The sequence below is a fragment of the Piliocolobus tephrosceles genome, chromosome 12 (genome assembly GCF_002776525.5).
Source record: "Piliocolobus tephrosceles isolate RC106 chromosome 12, ASM277652v3, whole genome shotgun sequence".
NCBI classification, from domain to species: domain Eukaryota; kingdom Metazoa; phylum Chordata; class Mammalia; order Primates; family Cercopithecidae; genus Piliocolobus; species Piliocolobus tephrosceles.
Window position 1 is genome coordinate 88208293 of NC_045445.1, and position 25779 is coordinate 88234071.

Here is a 25779-nt window from a genome sequence, read left to right on the forward strand (position 1 = left end):
CACCACCATGCACCATGTAAAAAAAATTTAAAAAAAACCAACTTATTCTCAAAGGACGCCCAACAAAAAAAATAAAAAAAAAAAAAAAAAAAAAAAAAAAAGAAAAACTGAGGAACAACAACAACAACAAAAAAGATACACACACACACACACACTGCATCTCCCGGGAAAAAAGTAGCAGATTTTGAACCAGATTCTAAATATGACAGCACATGTGAGACAGTGATCTAGATATTTATAGGTGACCGTAGTCAGGATGGGAAGAAGGTGGTAATATTGGAAGGAAGGAGAGGAGAACTAAGAATAATGGAGGAAATTGGCTCAGATTGCATTTTTAGGATTGTGGCTCTGCTGATGTTATAAATAAAATCCCATCAGGACAGTCTCCCAACCCTGTTGATAATCCTGGTTCCCCATGATCTTATAAGAATAGAGTGAAGGAGGAGTAATTTTTGGAATTGAAAATAAAATGTACAGAATCAAATGAAAGAAATAGGATTAGTACAATATTTGTATGCTAGAATTTGAGTATACCATTGTATGTCTTGATTTTCTAGTTTTAATTTGAAAATTAAATTTGAAACTTTTGACTATATAAATATATTTTTTTCTTTGACACATAAAATTTGTATTTATTATTTTATTATTATAATTATATTTTGGGGGTACAGTGTGATTTTGATACATGTGTACAATGTGTAATAAATAAAAGAGAACAATTAGCATATCTATTACCTCAAATCTTATCATTTTTCTGTTAGTAACATTCAAAATTCTCTCTTCTTGAAATTTTAAAAAATACAATAAATTGTTGTTTGCTATAGTTACCCTACAGTGCTATAGGACACTGGAACTTATTCCCTCTATCTAGCTGTAATTTTGTATCTATTAACTAATCCTTTTCTATCCCCTTCTTCCCTCCTCTTCTCAGCCTCTAGTAACAACTATTCTACTCTCTATTTTTTGTAACAACTTTTTTCAGCTTCCATATATGAGTGGGAACATGTGATATTTAGCTTTCTGTACCTGACTTATTTCACTTAACATAATTTCCTCCCGTCTTATCCATGTTGCTGCAAATAACAGAATTCCATTCTTTATTATGGCCTTTTTATGTTTAATAAAATAAATTTATTAAACAATTAATTTCATTGTTTATATATACCAATTTTTTTTCCCATTTATCTGTTGACGGACACTTAGTTGGATTCCATATTTTGGGCAGTCTGAATAGTGCTGCAAGAAACATGAAAGTGCAGTTATCTTTTGGACATACTGATTTCCTTTCCTTTGGATATATACCCAGAGTTGAGATTTCTGGATTGCATGGTAGTTATATTTTTAAGTCTTTGAGGAATCTTCATGTTGTTTTCCATAATGGTTGTATTAATTTACGTTCTCACCCACAGTGTACAAGAGTTTCCTTTCCTTTGTATTATGATCAGCATTTGTTATTTCTTGTTGATTTGATACAAGCCACTTAAAAAGAGGTGAGATGATGTCTCACTGTGGTTTTGATTTGCATTTTTCTGATAATTAGTGATGTTGAGCAGCTTTTCATATACTTGTTGGTCATTTGCATGCCTTCTTTTGAGAAATGTCTGTTCAAAGTCTATGCCTATATTTTATTCAGATTATTTCTTATTGCTGAATTGTTTGAGTTCCTTGTATATTCTGTATATTAATCCCTTATCAGTTGAATAGATCGAAAATATTTTCTCCCATTCTTCAGGTAGTCTATTCACTCTATTGATTATTCCTTTTGCTATGCAGAAGCTTTTGAGTTTGCTATAATTTCATTTGTCTATTTTTGTTTTTGTTGTCTGTACTTTTGAGGTCTCAACCATAAAATCATTTCCCAGATCAATGTACTGGATAATTTCACCTGTTTTTCTAGTAGTTTTAAAGTTTGGGCTCTTAAATTTAAATTTTTAATTCATTTTGAGCTGATTTTTTTGTATATGGTGAGAGATAGCAATCTAGCTTTATTCTTCTGCATGTGGTTATCCAGTTTTCCCAGCACTTTTTATTGAAGAGTGTGTTCTTTTCTCAGTGTATATTCCCGACACCTTTGTCAGAAATCAATTGGCTGTAAATATGTGGATTTATTTAGGGGTTCCCTATTCTGTTCCATTAGGCTGTGTGTCTTTTTTATGCCAGTACCATGTTGTCTTTATTGATGTAGATTTATACTATATTTTGAAGTCAGATAGTGTGATGCCTCCAGCTTTGTTCATTTTCCTCAGAATTGCTTTGGCTATTCAGGGTTATTGCAGTTTCATAGATATTTTAGGATTCTTTATTGTATTTCTCTGAAGAATGTCATTGATATTTTGAATATAATTTCATTGAATCTGTAGATTACTTTGGATTGTATGATCGGTTTAACAATAAGTATTTCTCCAATCCAGAAACAGCATGTATTTTCAGGGTTTTTTGTCTGTATCTTCTTCAATTTTTTTCATCTGTGTCTTATAGTTTTCATTATAGAGATTTTCACACTCTTGGTTAAATTTATTCCATTTATTCCTAGTTATTTTTTGTTGGTATTATAAATGGAATTGCTTTCTTGATTTCTTTTTCAACTAGTTCATTATTGGTGTATAGAAATGCTACTGAATTTTGCATGTTGATATTATATCCTGGAACTTTACTAAATTTGTTAATCAGTTCTAGAGTTTATTGGTAGAATCTTTAGATTTTTCTATATATAACATAATGTCATCTGCAAACAAGAACAATTTAATTTATTCCTGTACAATTTAGATGTGTTTTATTGTTTGCTCTTGCCTAATTGCTGTGGCTATGTCTTCCAATATTATGCTGAATTAGAGCAGTGAAAGTGAGTATCCTTGTTTAATTTCAGTTTTTTCAGAGACAGTTTCAACTTTTCCCCATTCAGTATGATGTTGATTGTGGGTTGGTTATATATATGGCCTTTATTGTGTTTAGGCATAATCATTTGATATGTAATTTGTTGAGGCTTTTTTCTTTATGAGTAGATGTTAAATTTTATCAAATGCTTTTCTATGTCTGTTGAGATGATCATATGTCTTTTTCTGTCTTTTGTTAATGTGATGTGTCATTTTTATTGATTTGCATATGTTAAACAATTCTTGCATCTCTGGGTTGATTTCCACTTTATCATGGCGTATAATCTTTTGATGTGCTATGAATTTGGTTTGCAAGTACTTTTGATTATTTTTGCATGTATCATCAACATCAGCAGGGGTATTTGTTGTAGTTTTCTTCTGTTATTTTGTCCTTGTCTGATTTTGGTATCAGAGTAATGCTGGCCTCATAAAATGAGACTGGAATAATTATATCCCCTTCCATTTTTTTGAAATTGTTTGAGAAGAATTGGTTTTAGTTCTTCTTTAAATGTTTGGTAGAATTCTGCAGTGAAGCTATCTGGTCCTGCGCTATTCTTTTTGGGGAAACACTTTATTACTAATTCAATTGCACTACTTACCATTGGTATGTTCAGATGTTCTATTTTTTTTTTTCTTTTTTCTTTTCATTAACTTTTTTTTTTCATTTTTTTAACTTTTATTTTAGGTTCGGGGGAATATGTGAAGGTTTGTTACACAGGTAAATGAACGTCGTGGGAGTTTGTTGCACGCATTATTTCATCACCCCTGTATTAAGTCCAGTACCCAATAGTTATCATTTCTGTTCCTCTCCCTCCTTCCACCCTCTCCGCTAAAGCAGACCCCAGTGTCTGTTGTTTCCTTCATTGTTTTCGTAAGTTCTTATCATTTAGCTCCCACTTAAAAGTGAGAACATGCAGTATTTGTTATTGTGTTCCTGTGTTAATTTCCTGAGGATAATAGCCTCCAGCTGCATCCATGTTCCTACAAAAGACATGATCTTGTTCTTTTTATTTATTTTTTTATTATACTTTAAGTTCTAGGGTACATGTGCACAATGTGCAGGTTTGTTACATATGTATACACGTGCCATGTTGGTGTGCTGCACCGATCAACTCATCATTTACATCAGGTATAACTCCCAATGCCATCCCACGCCCCTCCCCCCTTACCATAATAGGTCCCGGTGTGTGATGTTCCCCTTCCTGAGTCCAAGTGATCTCATTGTTCAGTTCCCACCTATGAGTGAGAACATGCAGTGTTTGGTTTTCTGTTTTTGTGATAGTTTGCTGAGAATGATGGTTTCCAGCTGCATCCATGTCCCTACAAAGGACACAAACTCATCCTTTTTTACAGCTGCATAATATTCCATGGTGTATATGTGCCACATTTTCTTAATCCAGTCTGTCACTGATGGACATTTGGGTTGATTCCAAGTCTTTGCTATTGTGAATAGTGCCACAATAAACATACCTGTGCATGTGTCTTTATAGCAGCATGATTTATAATCCTTTGGGTATATCCCCAGTAATGGGATGGCTGGGTCATATGGTATTTCTAGGTCTAGATCCTTGAGGAATCGCCATACTGTCTTCCACAATGGTTGAACCAGTTTACAATCCCACCAACAGTGTAAAAGTGTTCCTATTTCTCCATATCCTCTCCAGCACCAATTGTTTCCTGACTTTTTAATGATTGTCATTAAATGATTGTCATTCTAACTGGTGTGGTTTTGATTTGCATTTCTCTGATGGCCAGTGATGATGAGCATATTTTCATGTATCTGTTGGCTGTATGAATGTCTTCCTTTGAGAAATGTCTGTTCATATCCTTTGCCGAACTTTTGATGGGGTTTTTTGTTTTTTTCTCATAAATTTGTTTGAGTTCTTTGTAGGTTCTGGATATTAGCCCTTTGTCAGATGAGTAGATTGCAAAAATTTTCTTCCGTTCTGTAGGTTGCCTGTTCACTGTGATGGTAGTTGCTTTTGCTGTGCACAAGCTCTTTAGTGTAATTAGATCCCATGTGTCAATTTTGGCTTTTGTTGCCATTGCTTTTGGTGTTTTAGACATGAAGTCCTTTCCATGCCTATGTCCTAAATAGTGTTACCTAGGTTTTCTTCTAGAGTTTTTACGATTTTAAGTCTAACATTGAAGTCTCTAATCCATCTTGAATTAATTTTCATATAAGGAGTAAGGAAAGGATCCAGTTTCAGCTTTCTACTTATGGCTAGCCAATTTTCCCAGCATCATTTATTAAATAGGGAATTCTTTTCCCATTTCTTGTTTTTCTCAGGCTTGTCAAAGATCAGATGGCTGTAGTTGTGTGGTATTATTTCTGAGGGCTCTGTTCTGTTCCATTGGTCTATATCTCTGTTTTGGTACCAGTACCATGCTGTTTTGGTTACTGTAGCCTTGTAGTATAGTTTGAAGTCAGGTAGCGTGATGCCTCCAGCTTTGTTCTTTTGGCTTAGGATTGTCTTGGCAATTCGTGCTCTTTTATGGTTCCAAATTAACTTTAAAGCAGTTTTTTTCCAATTCTGTGAAGAAACTCATTGGTAGCTTGATGTGGATGGCATTGAATCTATAAATAACCTTGGGCAGTATGGCCATTTTCACGATATTGATTCTTCATATCCATGAGCATGATATGTTCTTCCATTTGTTTGTGTCCTTTTATATTTCACTGAGCAGTGGTTTGTAACTCTCCTTGAAAAGCTCCTTCACATCCCTTGTAAGTTGGATTCCTAGGTATTTTATCCTCTTTGAATCAGTTGTGAATGGGAATTCACTCATGATTTGGTTCTCTGTTTGTCTGTTATTGGTGTATAGCAATGTGTGCGATTTTTGCACATTGATTTTGCATCCTGATACTTTGCTGAAGTTGCTTATCAGCTTAAGGAAATTTTGGGCTGAGATGATGAGGTTTTCTAAATATACAAACATGTCATCTGCAAACAGGGACAATTTGACTTCCTCTTTTCTTAATTGGATACCCTTTATTTCTTTCTCCTGTCTGATTGCCCTGGCCAGAACTTCCAACACTATGTTGAATAGGAGTGGTGAGAGAGGGCATCCCTGTCTTGTGCCAGGTTTCAAGGAGAATGCTTCCAGTCTTTGTCCATTCAATATGATATTGGCTGTGGGTTTGTGATAAATAGCTCTTATTATTTTGAGATACGTTCCATCAATACTGAAATTGTTGAGAGTTTTTAGCATGAAGGGCTGTTGAATTTTGTCAAAGGCCTTTTCTGCATCTATTGAGATAATCATGTGGTTTTTGTCTTTAGTTCTCTTTATTTGCTGGATTACATTGATTGATTTGCGTATTTTGAAGCAGCCTTGCATCCCAGGGATGAAGCCCACTTGATCATGGTGGATAAGCTTTTTGATGTGCTGCTGGATTCGGTTTGCCAGTATTTTATTGAGGATTTTTGCATCAATGTTCACCAGGGATATTTGTCTAAAATTCTATTTGTGTGTGTGTGTCTCTGGGAGCCTTTAGTATCAGGATGATGTTGGTCTCATAAAATGAGTTAAGGAGGATTCCCTCTTTCTATTGATTGGAGGAGTTTCGGAAGGAATGGCACCAACTCCTCCTTGTACCTCTGGTAGAATTCGGCTGTGAGTCTGTCTGGTCCTGGACTTTTTTTGGTTGGTAGGCTATTCATTATTGCCTCAATTTCAGTACCTGCTATTGGTCTATTCGCAGATTCAGCTTCTTCCTGGTTTAGTCTTGGTAGATTGTAAGTGTCCAGGAAATTATCCATTTCTTCTAGGTTTTCTAGTTTATTTGCATAGAGGTGCTACCATTCTCTGATGGTAGTTTGTATTTCTGTGGGGTCGGTGCTGATATGTCCTTTATCATTCTTTATTGCATCTTTTGATTCTTGTCTCTTTTCCTCTATATTAATCTTGCTAGCGGTCTATCAATTTTGTTGATCTTTTCAAAAAAACAGCTCCTGGATTCATTGATTTTTTGGAGGGTTTTTTTGTGTCTCTATCTCCTTCAGTTCTGCTCTGATCTTAGTTTTTTCTTGCCTTCTGCTAGCTTTTGAATGTGTTTGCTCTTGCTTCTCTAGTTCTTTTAATTGTGATGTTAGGGTGTCAATTTTAGATCTTTCCTGCTTTCTCTTGTGGGCATTTAGTGCTATAAATTTCCTCTACACACTGCTTTACATGTGTCCCAGAGATTCTGGTATGTTGTGTCTTTGTTCTCATTGGTTTCAAAAAACATCTTTATTTATGCCTTCATTTCTTTATGTACCCAGTAGTCATTTAGGAGCAGGTTGTTCAGTTTCCGTGTAGTTGAGCGGTTTTGATTGAGTTTCTTAGTCCTGAGCTCTAGTTTGATTGTACTCTGGTCTGAGAGACAGTTTGTTATAATTTGTGTTCTTTTGCATTTGCTGAGGAGTGCTTTCCTTCCAACTATGTGGTTGATTTTGGAATAAGTGCGATGTGGTGCTGAGAAGAATGTATATTCTGTTGATTTGTGGTGGAGAGTTCTGTAGATGTGTATTAGGTCCGCTTGGTGCAGAGTTGAGGTCAATTCCTGGATATCCTTGTTAGCTTTCTGTCTCATTGATGTGTCAAATGTTGACAGTGGGTATTAAAGTCTCCCGTTATTATTGTATGGGAGTCTAAATCTCTTTGTAAGTCTCTAAGGACTTGCTTTATGAATTTGGATGCTCCTGTGTTGGGTTCATATATATTTATGATAGTTAGCTCTTATTGTTGAATTGATCATTTTACCATTATGTAATGGCTTTCTTTGTCTCTTCTGATCTTTGTTGGTTTAAAATCTGTTTTATCAGAGACTAGGATTGCAGCCCCTGCTTTTTTTGTTTGTTTTCCATTTGCTTTGGTAGATCTTCCTCCACGTCTTTATTTTGAACCTATGTATGTTTCTGTACATGAGATGGGTCTCCTTAATACAGCAAACTGATGCGTCTTGACTCTTTATCCAGTTTGCCAGTCTGTGTCTTTTAATTGGACCATTTAGTCTATTTACATTTAAGGTTAATATTGTTCAAGTCGTTAATAATAATGACTTGATCCTGTCGTTATGGTATTAGCTGGTTATTTTGCTCATTAGTTGATGTAGTTTCTTCCTAGCATCGATGATCTTTACATTTTGGCATTTTTTTGCAATGGCTGGTATCAGTTGTTCCTTTCCATGTTTAGTGCTTCCTTCAGGATCTCTCATAGGGCAGGCCTGGTGGTGACAAAATCTCTAAGCATTTGCTTGTCTGTAAAGGATTTTATTTCTCCTTCACTTATGAAACTTAGTTTGGCTGGATATGAAATTCTGGGTTGAAAATTCTTTTCTTTAAGAACGTTGAATATTGGCCCCCACTCTCTTCTGGCATATAGAGTTTCTGCCAAGAGATCTGCTGTTAGTCTGATGGGCTTCCCTTTGTGTGTAACCTGACCTTTCTCTCTGGATGCCCTTAACATTTTTTCCTTCATTTCAACTTTCGTGAATCTGACAATTATGTGTCTTGGAGTTGCTCTTCTTGAGGAGTAATGCCACTCGAGGAGTGCCACTCGAGGTGTGGCATTCTCTGTATTTCCTGAATTTGAATGTTGGCCTGCCTTACTAGGTTGGGGAAGTTCTCCTGGATGATATCCTACAGAGTGTTTTCCAACTTGGTTCCATTTTCCCCGTCACTTTCAGGCACACCAATCAGATGTAGATTTGGTCTTTTCACATACTCCCATATTTCTTGGAGGCTTTGTTCATTTCTTTTCACTCTTTTTTCTCTACATTTCTCTTCTCACTTCATTTCATTCATTTGATCTTCAATCACTGATAATCTTTCTTCCAGTTGATCGAGTCAGTTACTGTAGCTTGTGCATTTGTTATGTAGTTCTCGTGTCATGGTTTTCATCTCTATCAGTTCTTTTAAGGTCTTCTCTGCATTGATTATTCTAGTTATCCATTCATCCATTCTTTTTTCAGGGTTTTTAGTCTCTTTGCGCTGGTTACGTAGTTCCTCCTTTTGCTCTGAGAAGTTTGATCGACTGAAGCCTTCTTCTCTCAACTCATCAAAGTCATTCTCTGTCCAGCTTTGTTCTGCTGCTGGCGATGAGCTGCATTCCTTTGGAGGGGGAGATGTGCTCTGATTTTTTGAAATTCCAGCTTTTCTGCACTGCTTTTTCCCCATCTTTGTGGTTTTATCTGCCTTTGCTCTTTGATGATGGTGATGTACTGATGGGATGTTGTTTTGGGTGTCCTTTCTGTTTGTTAGTTTTCCTTCTAACAGTCAGGACCCTCAGCTGCAGGTCTGTTGGAGTTTGCTTGATGTCCACTCCAGACCCTGTTTGCCTGAGTATCAGCAGTGGAGGCTGCTGAAAATAGAATATTGCTGAACAGCAAGTGTTGCTGTCTGATTTTTGCTCTGGAAGCTTCATCTCAGGGTGTACCCAGCCATATGAGGTGTGATGTGTCGGTCTGCACCTACTGGGGGATGTCTCCCAGTTAGGCTACTCAGAGGTCAGGGACCCACTTGAGCAGGCAGCCTGTCCATTCTCAGATCTCAACCTCCGTGCAGGGAGAACCACTATTCTCTTCAAATCTGTCAGACAGGGACTTTTACATCTGCAGAGGTTTCTGCTGCTTTTTGTTTAGCTATGCCCTGTCCCCAGAGGTAGAGTCTACAGAGGCAGGCAGGCCTCCTTGAGCTGTGGTGGGCTCCACCCAATTCGAGCTTCTTGGCGGCTTTGTTTATCTACTTAAGCCTCAGCAATGGTGGGCAGCCCTCCCCCAGCCTCACTGCCGTCTTGCAGTTAGATCTCAGACTACTGTGCTAGCAATGAGGGAGGCTCCGTGGGTGTGGAACCCTCCGGGCCAGGTATGGGATATAATCTCCTGGTGTGCCATTTGCTAAGACCCTTGGTAAAGGGCAGTATTAGGGTGGGAGTTACCCGATTTTCCAGGTGTTGTGTGTCTCAATTTCCCTTGGCTAGGAAAAGGAATTCCCTTTCTCCTTGTGCTTCCCATGTGAGGTGATGCCTCACCCTGCTTCAGCTCTCACTGGTCAGGCTGCACCCACGGACCAGCATCAACTGTCTGACACACTCCAGTGAGATGAACCCGGTACCTCAGTTGAAAATGCAGAAGTCATCTGTCTTCTGAGTTGCTCATGCTGGGAGCTGGAGGCTGGAGTTGTTCCTATTCAGCCATCTTGGGCGTCACCCCCCAAGATGTTCTATTTTTCCCTCGTTCACTCTTGTTAGGTTGTGTGTGTCCAGAAATTTGATAATTTTCTCTAGGTTTTCAATTTGTTGGCACATAGCTGTTCATAATAGCCTCCCCTGATTATTTTTATTTGTGTGCTGTAAGTTGTAATGTCTCCCTTTTCATTTCTGGTTTTATTTATTTGGGTCTTCCCTCTTTTTTATTTTAGTTAGTCTGCCTAATTTTTTTAAGTTTTTCAAAAGACCAACATTTTGTTTCATTAATCTTTTGTATATTTTAGTTTCTATTTAATTTATGTCTGCTTTATTTTTATTATTCCTTTCTTTTTACTAATTTTTGGGTTTTGTTTTTTTCTTGCTTTTTTACTTCCTTGAGGTACACTGTTAGATTATTTGAATCTTTCTACTTTTATGATGTAGGCATTTATTGCTATGAATTTCTGTCTTAATACTGTTTTTACTGTATCCCATAATGTTTTATATGCTGTGTTTCTAGTTTCACTTACTTTAAGCAACTTAAAATCTCTTTCTCAATTTCTTCCTTGACTCAGTGGTCATTTGGGAGTATGTTGTTTCATTTCTACATATTTGTACAGTTTCCAAAGTTCTCCCTGTTATTGATTTCTAGTTTTATTCTATCGTGGTCAGACAAGATAGTTGACATAATTTTGTTTTCTCAAAATTTGTGGAAGCCTGTTTGGGAACCTAGAATGTGGTCTATTCTGCAGAATGCTTCGTGTGCTAGTAAGAAAAATGTATATACTGCAACTATTGAATGAATTCTTCTGTAAATGGTGGTTAGATCAATTTGATTTATAATGTAGTTTAGATCTGATATTTCTTTTTTTTGATTTTCTGTCTATATGATATCTAATGCTGAAAATGGGGTGTTGAAATTCCCAGTTATTGTTGTATTGGAATTGATCTCACTTTATTTCTAATAATGTTTGTTCTATATATCTACATGTTACAGTATTGAGTCTGCATGTATTGTTATTGCCTCTTTCTGAATTGATCCCTTTGTTATTATACAGTGACCTTTGTCTCTGTCTACAGGCTTTGACCTAGCATATATTTTATGTATATATAGCTATTGCTTCATGCTTTTGGTTTTCATTTGCATAAAATATTTTTTTCTATCCTTTCACTTTTTAGTTTGTTTGTGTCTTTACAGGCAAAGTGAAGGCATTATATATTTGGGAAATATTTTAAATCCATTCATCCAGTCTATATATTTTAAATGAGAAATTTAATGCACTTACATTCATAGTTACTATTGATAGGTGAGAACTTACCCTTGTCATTTTGTTGTTTCTGGTTTTTTGTATATACTTTATTTCTTACTTTTTAAATTTTTTAATTTTTTAACTTTTAGGCTTAGGAGTAAATGTGAAGGTTTTCTACATATGCAAATTCGTGTTATAGGGATTTGTTGTACAGATTATTTCATCACACAGGTATTAAGCCTAGTACCCAATAGTTATCTTTTCTACTTTTCTCCAGCCTTCTTCTTTTTATTGTTTATCTTTGAGGCTTGATGGTTTTCTGCAGTGACTGGGTTTGATTCCTTTCTCATTTGTGCATCTGCTCTACAAGTAAATTTTATAATCTTTGATGTTTTTATGATGGTAGTTATCATCCTTTTGCTTTCAGATGTAGGACTCCTTTCAGCATTCTTTACAAAGGCAAGCTAGTGGTGATGAAATCCCTCAGGTCAGAAAATGAACCATCCAGTTTTTAAAAATAAGACATTACAAATATAATTGAAATCTCATTTATCTCCCTGATTACATTATTCCTACGTCTCAGAGGTAATGATTTTATCTTACATTTGAGGTTTATTATTTCCATGCCTGTTTTTATATTTTTATTACATGTATAAATGTTTACAAAATGGCAGTATTTTTCATGGAGTTAAATTTCTTTGTAAATGGCTCCATATACACATATATTTTTGCAATTTGTTTATTTCCTCCACTTTTAGTTTTTATTTCTGTTAATATATGTAGTTATTTATTCATCTCCATTGAAATATAGTATTCTGTATTACTTACTATACCATAGTTTATCCATTTTTCTGCTGATGACCGTTTAGACAGTTGTTAGTTTTTCACTATTACAAACAATGCTACAACGAACAATCTTGCCCATGTCATGTATGCACATGTTTAAGACTTTATCTGGGGTATATATCCCAAAGTGTAATTTCTGGGTTATAGAATGTGTGCATATACAACTTTACTAGATATTTCCAAATTGCCCCTTAAGTCTTCATTCCCACCAATAGTGTATAAGATATTACATTTATCTGTCTGTGACAAATTATTGTACAGTCACACAGTTCTTAAAACCTTTCGTGTCTCAGAGGGCTTTCAGGCTGGTAAACAAGAATACATCTACATGCCAGAGGGATGGATCTGGGAAAAAAAGGCCCCTGTATTTAGAATCCTTCCAGATATCTCCATATAGCTCTTCATTTCACCTGAGGCAAGTCTTAAGACTGTGAAGCAGCATTGGGCTTCCCCAGAATGTGATCCAGCCTAGGACACCACTCCCAGGGAAGCAGCACCCAAGCAGATCCACTGGTTAACCAGCCCTGCTTTTTCTTGGAGCAGGAAGCAGGCAGGCACACAACCTCCAGGAAAGCATATCCCAAGTAGGCACATCAGCTACACAAAATTCTATCACCTGAGCCATCAAAGCACATGAAGATATTGCTGATATTGACTATAGCTGAATAAACTCCAGGGAGACTACCCTCCTGCACCCACCCAGACCAAAACAAAAGTACCCTATCCAACAGCACCCTAGACACACCTGCAGGAGAAAGTCTTTTCGTATGAATACCTTACAAAATTAGAAGAGGTGACCATTCCACCAGATGGACAGATATTAATGAAAGAATACAAAGTACATGAAAGAGCAGAGAAATATAACACTACCAATAAACACAATAATTCTCTAGTAACTGACCTCAAAGAAGCAGAAATTTAGAATAGCCTGAAAAGAATTCAGAATAATAATCTTAGACCGGGCACAGTGAGTCATTCCTGTAATTCCAGCACTTTGGGAGGCTGAGGTGGGCAGATCACTTGAGGCCAGGAGTTCAAGACCAGGCTGGCCAACATGGTGAAATCCCATCTCTACTAAAAATATAGAACTTAGCTGGGTGTAGTGGCCAACACCTGTAATCCCAGCTACTTGGGTGGTTGAGGCACAAGAATTGCTTGAACCCAGGAGGTAGAGGTTGTAGTGAGCCATGATCACACCCCTGTACTCCAGCCTGGGTGAAAAAGTGAGACTCTGTCTCAAAAGAAAAAAAAATGAGAAAACTCAGCAAGATGCAAGACAATACAGTTAGGCAATTCAATAAAATTAGGAAAATAATTTAGTATCCAGATCCTGAAAGTCCCCAAACTGTGTAAACTCAAAAAAGTCCTTTCAGAGGTACATTATAGTCAAAATGTGATAAAATATTTTACCCATAGAAGCAGTATAAAGAATAATGTATCCAACACCTGTGTATTCACCTGTGTGCTCTCCTGCCCACAAGGAGATTGAGCACTGTGGGCTGAGTAAGAAAGCCATGCCTTCAAGAGTCCCTTGGATGAGTCAAGGGAACTATCTTGTCTCATTTGTATTAATTTATATTCCCCTCAACAGTGTACAAATATACCATTTTCTCAACATCTTCACCTACACTTGTTATCTTCTGCCTGTTTAATTATAGCTATTTTTAATAGGTTTGAGGAGATATCTCATTGTGATTTTAATTTACATCTTTCTATTGATTAGTGATGTAGAACATTTTTAAATCTATCTATTAGCCATTTGTATGTCTTCTTTTGAGAGGTATCCATTCAGTTACCCTGCCTGTCTCTCCCATTAGACTGGTAAGCACCAGAATGGCAGAGAACTTGCCTGATTTTGTTTAGTATTATATTTCCAGTTCCTAGCATAATACATGACTCATACTGCTGGTGCAATAAATATTTACTGGATGAATCAGCAAGCAGTGTGCTTTAATCTCTCCAGTTTACCAATGAAATAATGTTTCAAGCCCACACACAATAATATCACTCCTCAATTCAGAAATCTTCCTTGTGGTTCCACTATACCTTAGAATAAAGTCTATTCAATACTTCTTAGAATACTCACATTAAGGGATCCCAGCCTACTCCTCACTTCAACTGTTTCTTTTCTTTTGTTTTTTTTTTTTTTGAGTCTCTATTTCTTTTCTTTAATTATTATTATACTTTAAGTTCTAGGGTACATGTGCACAACGTGCAGGTTTATTACATATGTATACTTGTGCCATGTTGGTGTGCTGCACCCATCAACTCATCAGCTTTCTTGCTCTGCTTTCCACCCCAAGTCAGTCACACCATAATTATTGCCATTCTCCAAATGTGCCATCCTCTTTCATTTCTCTTTACTTTTATGGATGCTATTTTTCTATCATGTGATATGATTTTTCTTTTTTCTTCAACCAACAAGTGCTTATTAACCCTTCACAGGGTATGCCAGTTGTCATCTTCTCTGTGAAGATTTTTCCCACCTCCATTTTAGTAAGCAAAAAGCACTTTTCACTTACTTTTTTACAACAGTTACTACATTGTTTGTTAATGACCTGTTTTTCTCTTGTCTCTTTTCCCTTCCCCAGACCATACTCTTTGAGGGCAGATATTAATATTACTCTTTTATGCACCTGACCTGGTACAGAACATAATAAAGTAACTGCATGTTTCCTTGCTTACTTCTCCAAGAAAATGCTAGTGCATCTTTTGCCAAGCCTTGATCATCCCCCAAGGCTGGCATGACTGGAGAATCAAATGTCATGAGTTCAGAGAAAGGAAATCTCAGCATTGGCATGAGTAAGTCAAAACAGTTTAAAAACAAGACAAAAACAACAAACAAAAGTACTTTATTTAGCAACTGAGACTTGAAGCTTGAGATATAAGGGAAGGGACAGTAAAGGAACGGCTAGAGAATGTAATGAATTTGATTTTAGACATTTTGAACTTAGTGACAGCTTTATATAGAAATAGAGGTGTCCTGAAGGCAGTTGGAAATATGATACTGAAGTGCAGATGAGAGGTTACAGCTAAATATAGAGTTAGTCACTAATTTACAAAGTTATCATATTTCAAAACTTCACTTGTAAGTTTTGGTGTAATAACTCAGAATGTAGTTTTTCATAGAGGCAATACTATAAGTGGTGATTATGTCTATTAGCCCACAATGTATATTTAATCTTGTTCTGTAACTGAAATAACATATATTTGCAATGAATAGTATAAAATATTATTGCAATTTTAGTTATTAAAATGGAAAAACAATAAAACTGAATAAGAAAAATTCCCTGTTTTGAATGCCAGTACTTGAGGTAATAACAAGTTTAAACACAGTAATTTGCAGAATTTGATAGAATTTCATGAAGATTCTGAATGGGATCTGTAGACACTTTCAAAGGCTTTAGAGCTTTATTTTTTATGTTTTAGGAAGAAGGTCTTACTCTGTCATCTAGGATGGAGTGAAGTGCTGTGATCATAGCTCACTGCAGCCTCAAACTCCTGGGTTCAAGTAGCCCACATACCTACAGCTGCTTACTGACTGGAACTACAGGTGCATGCCACCTGCCTGTCAATTTTATGATAGAATGTTTTGTAAATTGCTTATTTCTGTTAAAAACATCAGGATTTTGTATCATTAGTACTACCCTTCCCTTGCTTTCTGGCCTTCATTGGGATTATTAGGGGCTCACAGATAGAAAGAAAAAGAAAAAGATTGAAATCAAGAAAAGGATTGAGAGTATTTCCAAAGATCACTGAGCAGTGGTTGATAAAAAGGAGAGACCAAATGTTTCAAGAAAGTGCTCATCAAAAAATTGTCTGAGGAATTACCTTGAGCTGTCAACCATAAAAGACAAACAAAGTTTAACATGTTCATACATTCATTAAACAAGCAAACAATATTCTCCTATAAGGAAATCAATGTAGAAAGATTGTCAGCGATGTTACTTGGTTGTTTCAAAGTATCATCATCCCAAAATGACTTGGTTGCTATTCAAAGTGAGTGTGGAATGGTAAAGTAACATGTAGTTATCCAGTTGGAGATTGGAGGGAAAAGCAGTATAGAAACAGCTGCGGTTATGCAAGACATATTTTTTAAAGCTAGGTGTTTGCAACTAGAGAAATAATTACAAAAATGGGCAAAAGATCTGAATAGAAACTTTTCAAAGGAAGACATACAAATGGCAAACAAGTATATGAAAAGGTGCTGAACATCATTAATCATCAGAGAAATGCATATCAAAACTACAATTAGATGCCATCTTACCCCCATTAAAATTACTTTTATCCGAAAGTCAGGCAATAACAAATGCTCGTGAGAATGTGAAGAAAAGGGAAGGCTCATACACTGTTGGTGAAAATTAGATTAGTACAACCAGTGTAGAGAACGGTTTGGAGGTTTCTCAAAAAAATAAAAGGAGAGCTAACACACAAGCCAGCAATTCCACTTCTAGATATATACTCAAAAGAAAGGAAATCAGTAAATGGAAGAGATATCTAAACTCCTATGTTTATTGCAGCATTGTTTATCATAGCCAAGATTTGGAGGCAACCTAAATGTCCATGAAGAGATGAATGGATAAAGAAAATGTGGTACATATAAACAACAGAGTACTCTTCAGTCATAAAAAAGAATGAGATTTCGTCATTAGCAGCAACATGGATGGGATTGAATGTTATTATTTTAAGTGAAATAAGCCAGGCACAGAAAGACAAACTTTGCATGTTCTTGCTTATTGGTGGAAGTGAAAAGTTAAAACAATTGGAATAGTAACAGCTCTGTTCTGCAACTCCCAGTGAGACCAATGCAGAAGGTGGGTAATTTCTGCATTTCCAACTGAGGTACCCAGTTCATCTCATTGGAACCAGCTAGGCAGTGGACGTAACCCATGGAGAGTGAGCAGAAGCAAGTTGGGGTGACACTTTACCTGAGAAGTGCATGGAGTGGGGGACCTCTCTCCCCCAGTCAAGGGAAGAGATGAGAGACTGTGCTACCCACCAGGGTACTACACTTTTCCCATGGAGTTTTGCAGTCTTCAGATCAGGCCTGTACCACCAAGCCCTGGGTCTTAAGCATGAAACTGGGTCACTATTCAGGCAGGCACTGAGCTGCAGGAATTTTTACATACTCTAGTGGCACCTGGAACTCTAGGGAGGCAGGGTAACCATTCACTCCAGTGGAAATGGGGCTGAAGCTGGGGAGCCAAGCAGTCTCACTCAGCAAGTCCCACTTACACGGAACCCAGCAAGCTAAGAATCACTGGCTTGAAATCCCCATTGCCAGCACAGTAGTCTGGAGTTTGCCTGAGATGACCAAGTTCTGAGAGGAGGGAAGGGTGACTGCCATTACTGTGGCTTTAGTAGGTGCTTGTCTCCTGACAGTGCTAAGGAGACTTGGAGGTTTGGACTGGGCAGAATTCCCCACATTACAGCAAAGCAGCTGTGCCCAGACTCCTTTAGATCCTTCCTCACCAGGCAGGGCATCCCTGCAGGAAGTCCATCAGCTCCAGTCAAGGGCTTATAAACATAATTCTCATCTCCCTAGTATAAAGCACCTGGGGGGAGGGTTGGCCATAGTCCCGGGTTCAGCAGACTTAATTTTTCCTTCCTGCTAGCTCTGAAGAAATTGGTTGATCCCAATGAAGGGGATTCCCCCAACATAGTGATATGGGAGCGGGGCAGGGAAGTCATGGGAAGGGAAGGGTCTGGTCCCTGGCTAGGGCTTCACCCCCAGGCCTGTACCCACAGACCTAGGTGAGGACAAGCATTTCTGTTTTTATGCCCAAATGTTGCATTTTCCAAGAACACCCTGGCATACCACATCCCCATCCTGTGCCTATAAAAACCCTGAGACCCTAGTGGGCATGCACACGAGCAGCTAGATGTTGAGAAGAACGCATCACTGGGAGAAAACACAAGCAGGTGGATGTCAAGAGAATGTTAGGAGGAGCATGCCAATGAAAGAGCACACCGACAGACACTGGCAGGCCAGCAGGCATCAACCAGCAGAACTATGTGGAGTTTCTCTGGGGTGGTTGAAAAGGAGCCCAGCTGCTAAGTGGCCCATCTCCAGGGGAAAACTACCTTCCCACTCTATCCCCTTCTGGCTCCCCAATCTGCTGAGAGCTACTTCCACTCAATAAAATCTTGCACTCATTCTCCAAGCCCACATGTGATCTGACTCTTCTGGTACACCAAGGCAAGAAACCCCAGGATACAGAAAACCCTCTGTCCTTGTGATAAGGCAGAGGGTCTAATTGAGCTGACTAACACAAGCTACCTACAGATGGCTAAACTAAAAGAGCACACAATAACACACACTCACTGGGGCCTCAGGAGCTGTAAACATTCACCCGTAGACACTGCTGTCAGGTCAGAGTCCCACAACTTGCCCATCTGCCTGCTCCTCCTAGGGGTTTGAGCACTGGGGCAACAAAGAAGGGAGTCACACTCCCATTGCATGTCCTGTGAGGAGGATAAGGAAACTTTTCCCATTTCAACAATACACCAGCCCTGCAAAGGGACAGACTGCCTCCTTAAGAGGGTCCCTGACCCAGTGCCTCCTGTCTGGGTGAGATCTCCCAATAGGGGTCAACAGACACCTCAGACAGGAGAGCTCTGGCTGGCATCAGGTTGGTACCCCTGTGGGAAAATCTTCTGGAGGAAGGAGCAGGAAGCAATCTCTGCTGTTCTGCAACCTTCATTGGTGATACAAGGCAAACAGGGTCTAGAGTGGACCCCAGTAAATTGCAGCAGACCTACAGAAGAGGGGCCTGACTTTTAGAAAACAAACAACAACAACAACAAAAAAACAAACAAACAAAAAGTAACAACAACATCAACAAAAAAGACCCCACAAAAACCCATCCAAAGGTCATCAGCCTCAAAGATCAGAGGTGGATGAGGAAAAATCAATGAAGATGAGAAACAATCAATGAAGATGAGGAAAACAATAAAGATGAGGAAAAAACAATGCAAAAATGCTGCAAATTCCCAAAGCCAGAATGCCTTTTCTCCTCCAAATGATTGCAACACTTAACTAGCAAGGGCACAGAATGGGGCTGACACTGAGATGGATGAACTGATAGAAGTGGGCTTTAGAAAGTGGGTAATAATGAATTTGATTGAGCCAAAGGGTTAAGTTCTTACCCAATGCAGAGAAGCTAAGAACTGTGATAAAAGATTACAGGAGCTGTTAACTAGAAAAACCAGTCCAGAGAGAAACATAAACGACCTGATGGAGCTGAATAACATAACACAAAAACTTAATGATGCAAAAACAAGCATTAATAGTCAAGTAGACCAAGCAGGAGAGAGAATAGCAAAGCATAAAGACTATCTTGCTAAAATAAGGCAGGCAGACAAGATTAGAGAAAAAAGAATGAAAAGGAACAAACAAAACCTACGATAATTATGGGACTAATTAAAAAGACTGAACCTACAACTAATTGTAGTACCTGAAAGAGATGGGGAGGATGGAGAAAAGTTGGAAAACATACTTAATGATATAACCCAGGAGAACTTCCCCAACCTAGCAAGACAGGCCAATATTCAAATTCAGGAAATCCCAAAAACCCTAATAAGATACTTCATGAAAAGATCTACCTCAAGACACATTACCATCAGATTCTCTAAGGTAAAAATGAAGGGAAAAAATGTTAAGGACAGAAAGAGAGAAAGGCCAGGTCACCTACAAAGGGAAGCCCATCAGATTAACAGCTAACCTCTTAGCAGAAACCCTGCATCCCAGAAGAGATTGGGGGCTAATATTCAAAATGCATAAAGAAAAGAAATTCCAACCCAGAGTTTATTTGGCCAAACTAAGCTTCATAAGCGAAGGAGAAATAAAAGCTTTTTCAGACAAGCAAATGCTAAGGGATTTTGTCACCACCAGGCCTTCCTCAAGGAAGCACTAAACATGGACAGGAAAAACCATTACCAGCCACTACAAAAACATACTGAAATACACAGACCAATGACACTATGAAGCAACAATATTAATAAGTCTGCAAAACTAACCAGTGAGCATAATGATGAGAGATTCAAATTCACACATAACAAGGTTAACCTTAAACGTAAATGGGCTAAATGCCCCAATTAAAAGACACAGAATGGCAAGCTGGATACAAAGTCAAGACCCATTGGTGTGCTGTATTCAAGAGACACATCTCATGTGCAAAGACACACATAGACTCAGAGTAAAGGGATGGAGGAAAATTTACCAAGCAAATGGAAAGCAGACAAAAGCAGATGTTGCAATACTAGTTTCTGACAAAATAGACTTTAAACCAACAAAGGTCAAAAAAGACAAGAAGGGCATTACATAATGTTAAAGGGTTCAATTCAACAAAATAAGCCAACTACATTAAATATATGTGCACCTAATACAAGAGCACCCAGATTCATAAAACAAGTTCTTAGAGACCTACACAGAGACTTAGACCCCTACACAATTATAGTGGGAGATTTTAATACCCTACTATCAGTATTAGACACATCATGAAGACAGAAAATTAACAAAGATATTCAGGATTTGAACTCAGCTCTAGACAAAGTGGACCTGATAGATATCTATAGAAATCTCCACCCATAAACAACAGAATATACTTTTTTTAGCACCACATGACACTTACTCTAAAATTGATCACATAATTGGAAATAAAACACTCCTCAGCAAATGCAAACATCCTGAAATCATAACAAACAATCTCTCAGACCACAGCACAATCAAATGACTCAATATTAAAAAGCCCACTCAAAACCACACAACTACATGGAAATCGAACAACATACTTCTGAATGACTCCTGGGTAAATAATGAAATTAAGGCAGAAATCAAGAAGTTATTTGAAAACAATGAGAAAAAAAGAGACAATGTACCCGAATCTCTGGGACACACCTAAAGCAGTATTAAGAGGGAAATTTATAGCACTAAATGCCCACATTGAAAAGCTAGAAAGATCTGAAATCTACACCCTAACATCACAACTAAAAGAACTAGAGAACCAAGAGCATACAAACTCCAGAGCTAGCAAAAGACAGGAAATAACTAAGCTTAGCATGGAACTGAAGGAGACAGAGACACGAAAAGACCCTTCAAAAAAAATCTACAAATCCAGGAACTGTTTATTTGAAAAAGTAAAAAAAAAAAAAAAAAAAAAAAAAAAAAGACCACTAGTAAGATTAATAAAGAAGAAAACAAAGAAGTTTCAAATAAACACATTCAGAAACGATAAAGGGGATACCACCACTGTACCCAAAGGAATACAAATAGCCATCAGAGAATACTATAAACACCTCTATGCAAATAAACTAGAAAATCTAGAAGAAAAGGATAAATTCCTGGACACCTACACCCTCCAAAATCTGAACCAGAAAGAAGTTGAATCCCTGAATAGACCAATAACAAGTTCTGAAATTGAGGAAGTAATAAATAGCCTACCAAAAAGAAAACAAAAACAAAAAAAAACACGGATTTTCAGCTGAATTCTATCAGAGATATAAAGAGGAGCTTGTACCATTTCTTCTAAAACTATTACAAACAATTGAAAAGGAAGGACTCCTCCCTAACTCATTTTATGAGGCCAGCATCATCCTGATACAAAAAATTGGCAGAGATACAACAACAAAAACAACACAACACTTCAGGCCAATATTCATGATGAACATTGATGCAAATATCCTCAATAAAATACTGGCAAACCGAATCCAGCAGCACATAAAAAATCTTATGCACCATGATCAAGTTAGCTTCATCCATGGGATGCAAGGTCGGTTCAACATACAAAAATCAATAAACACAATTCATCACAAAAATAGAACTAAAGGGAAAAACCACATGAATATCTCAATAGATGCAGAAAAGGCCTTGAATTTGATAAAATTCAACATCTCTTCATGTTTAAAACTCTCAATAAACTATGTATTGATGGAACATACCTCAAAATAATAAGAGTTATTTATGCAGACCCACAGCCAATATCATACTGAATTTCAAAAGCTGGAGGCATTCCCCCTTGAAAACTGGTACAAGACTAGGATGCCCTCCCTCATCTCTCTTATTTAACGTAGTGATAGAAGTTCTGGCCAGGACAATCAGGAGAGAGAAAGAAATAAAGCATGTTCAAATAGGAAGAGAGGAAGTCAAATTGTCTTTGTTTGTAGATGGCATAATCCTATATGTAAAAGACCCCATTGTCTCAAACCAAAAGTTTCTTAAGCTGTTGAGCAAGTTTAGCAAAGTCTCAGGATACAAAATCAATGTGCAGAAATCACAAGCATTCCTATACACCAACAACAGATGAGCAGAGACTCAAATCATAGATGAGCTCCCATTCACAATTACCACAAAGAAAGTAAAATACCTAGAAATACAGCTAACAAGGGAAGTGAAGGACCTCTTCAAGGAGGACTACAAACAACTGCTTAAGGAAATCAGAGAGGACACAAGCAGATGGAAAACCATTCCATGCTCATGTATAGGAAGAATCAATATCATAAACATGGTCATAGTGCCCAAAGTAATTTATGGATTCAATGGTATTCCAATTGACCTACCACTGACATTCTTCATAGAATTAAAAAAAAAAAACTATTTTAAAATTCATATAAAACCAATAAAAGAGGTCACTTAACCAAGACAATCCTAAGCAAAAAGAACAAAGGTGGAGGCATCACATTACCCTACTTCAAACTATACTACAAGGCCACAATAAACAAAACAGCATGGTACTTGTACAGAAACAGGCACATAGACCAATGGAAGAGAATAGAGAACTTAGAAGTAAAACAGCACATCTACAATCATCCCACCTTTGACAAACCCCCAAAAAACAACCAATGGGGAAAGGATTCCCTAGTTAATAAATAGTGCTGGGAGAACTGGCTAACCATAGGCAGAAAATTGAAACAGGATTCCTTTCTTACAACTTACACAAAAATTAACTCAAGCTGGATTAAAGACTTAAATGTAAAACCCAAAACCATAAAAACCCTAGAAGAAAATCTAGGCTGTGTCATTCAGGATATAGGCATGTGCAAAGACTTTACGATGAAATTGTTGAAAGCAATTGCAACAAAATCAAAAATTGACAAATTGGATCTAATTAAGCTAAATAGTTTCTGCACAGCAAACAAAACTATTACCAGAGAGAGCAGACAATCTATAGAATGGGGGGAAACTGTTGCAATCTATCCATCTGACAAAGGTCTATTATCCAGAATTTACAAGGAACTTCCCCAAATTTACCATTACAAATAATACAATCCCATTAAAAAGGGGGCAAAGGACTTGAACAGACACTTCTGAAAAAACTGAGACATTCATGAGGCCAACAAACCCATGAAGAATAGCTCAACATCACTGATCATTAGAGAAATGCAAATAAAAAACACAATGAGATACCATCTCATGCCAGTCAGAATGTCAATTATTAAAAAGTCAAGAAACAACAGATGCTAGCAAAGTTGAAAAGAAATAAGAACACTTTTATACTGTTGGTGGGAATGTGAATAAGTTCAACCATTGTGGAAGGTAGTAGGGTGATTCCTCAAAGATTTAGAACCAGAAATACCATTTGAGCCAGCAATCCCATTCCTGGGTATATACTCAAAAGAATATAAATCATTCTATTATAAAGATACATGCATGCATATGCTCACTGAAGCATTATTCACAATAGAAAAGACATGGAATCAACCCAAATGCCCATCAATGATAGGCTGGATAAAGAAAATGTGGTACATATATACCAAGGAATACTATGCAGCCATAAAAGGGCACTAGATCATGTCCTTTGCAGAAACATGGATGAAACTGGAAGCCATTATCATCAGCAAACTAACGCAGAAACAGAAAACCACCCACTGCCACCCAGGGAACAGCTGGTGAGGACTGCCATTCTGAGGACCATCCTGATGAGCTTGGGCCCTCTCTTGCTTAACAAGCCTTAAGGGTAAAAGCTGTTAAACTGGAGAAGGAAGTCCAGGATTTAATGGTGAGATACCAGAGAGCTGTAGCTGATTGTGAAAACATAAGGAGGCGAACCCAGAGATGTGTGGAAGATGCCAAAATATTTGGAATCCAGAGTTTCTGTAAGGACTTGGTGGAGGTGGCTGACATTTTGGAGAAGACTACAGAGTGCATTTCTGAAGAATCAGAGCCTGGGGACCAGAAGCTCACTCTGGAGAAGGTCATCCAATGGTTGTCACTTTTAGAAGCAAAGCTGAAAAGTGTGTTTGCCAAGCATGGCCTGGAGAAACTGACACCTATTGGTGACAAATATGATTCCCATGAGCATGAATCCTCTGTCATGTGCCAGCTGGTGTTGTAGTGCAGTCTGGCACCATGGCATTAATAAGACAAGATGGTTACAAACTTCATGGCTGCACCATTAGGCTTGCCCAGGTAGAAGTGGCAGTGGAGTCTCAGAGAAGACTGTGAAGAGGCCATCAGGAACTCAATGTTCTCCCAGAGCGCAGTCACGTGTGTTTCATTTATTTAGTAAAGTAGGTTTGTATTGTACATGAGGTACTTCATGCGATATGTTTTGGATTTAGTCATACAGGTCTTATTTCTAAGATATTCTATTGATTTAATGTGACCTGTTTGGTCTCATCAGAAGTCTTATCATTGGGCATTTGAACAGTGTGACGAGTCTTCCGATGGCCTTTATGAAAACATGGTTAGCAAAATTGGTACTCTGATGAATTTGAATCCAAAATTATTTTAACTATGTGTTTTCAACTACATGTTCCTTCCTAGTGGTCCCTATAACAGGAATTGTATAGTATCTTGTATTTTGTGGAAAAAGGAGATGGTAGGGATTGGTTCAACATTTAGGTACTTAGAAGATAAAGCTTCTTTGTATTCTTGTAAATTTATTCTTGTATAAATTTAGATCATTTGGATTTATTTTATTCACATAGATTTTCAGGACTTTACCTTTTGTTTTCTTTCCTTTTAGTCATCTTTTGTCCTTGTAATCCCAACTACATAGGCTTTGTGCTCACATCATTATCTCATACCCATCCTTTCTCATCCCCATTTGCAGGGGCTAAAGGTCTAGGTGAGACTTGGAATGCAAGGAACATCAGGAAATTTGAGATACCCGGGACCCTTTCAAACAAGAATGACCAAAAAGCCTTGGGCTGTCTTTGCTCTGAGTTATCTTCAAATTATTTTCAGCTTCCCTGTCATATAATCATTTCTGGCAAATTGAAGCAACACTAATAGCTAATGACCCAGATGGCTCTATTCAGATAATTTACATACAACTTCTCATTTCACCAGCCCTTACTCCTCTTCCCCTTTGTCAATTTTGCCTTATAATCCTTTATTAGATGATGGGAGGTGATGATCAGGACAAAAGTGTTAGATTTGCGTGATTTCTCATTTCATTTATTAATAGTTTTGCTGAAATTTTTTAAAGTTTCCTCTTGATCTATTTATGTTATTTTTGTGACAAAAATCTAAATATAAGTATTCTATCCTCTTAGCAATTTTTTTCTCTGTTGCCCAGGCTGACATCCAACTCCTGGGATCAAGCAATCCTGCCTCCGCCTACCAACTAGCTGGGACTACAGGCACTCAACACTGTGCCTGAGAATTTTTTTTTTTTTAGTTGGTACTCACAAATCAC

The 25779-nt window shown here is 37.5% G+C and overlaps 1 protein-coding gene across 1 annotated transcript in view; it reads left to right on the plus strand.

The window, feature by feature from the left end:
- LOC111531191 (grpE protein homolog 2, mitochondrial-like) overlaps positions 1 to 24581 on the plus strand; it is a 62537-nt gene extending 37956 nt beyond the window's left edge. The window contains 2 exon segments of the mRNA XM_023198423.1: positions 23988 to 24439; positions 24442 to 24581. Of these exon segments, the coding sequence (XP_023054191.1) occupies positions 23988 to 24439; positions 24442 to 24581 (592 nt within the window).
- Positions 24582 to 25779: the final 1198 nt, after the last annotated feature.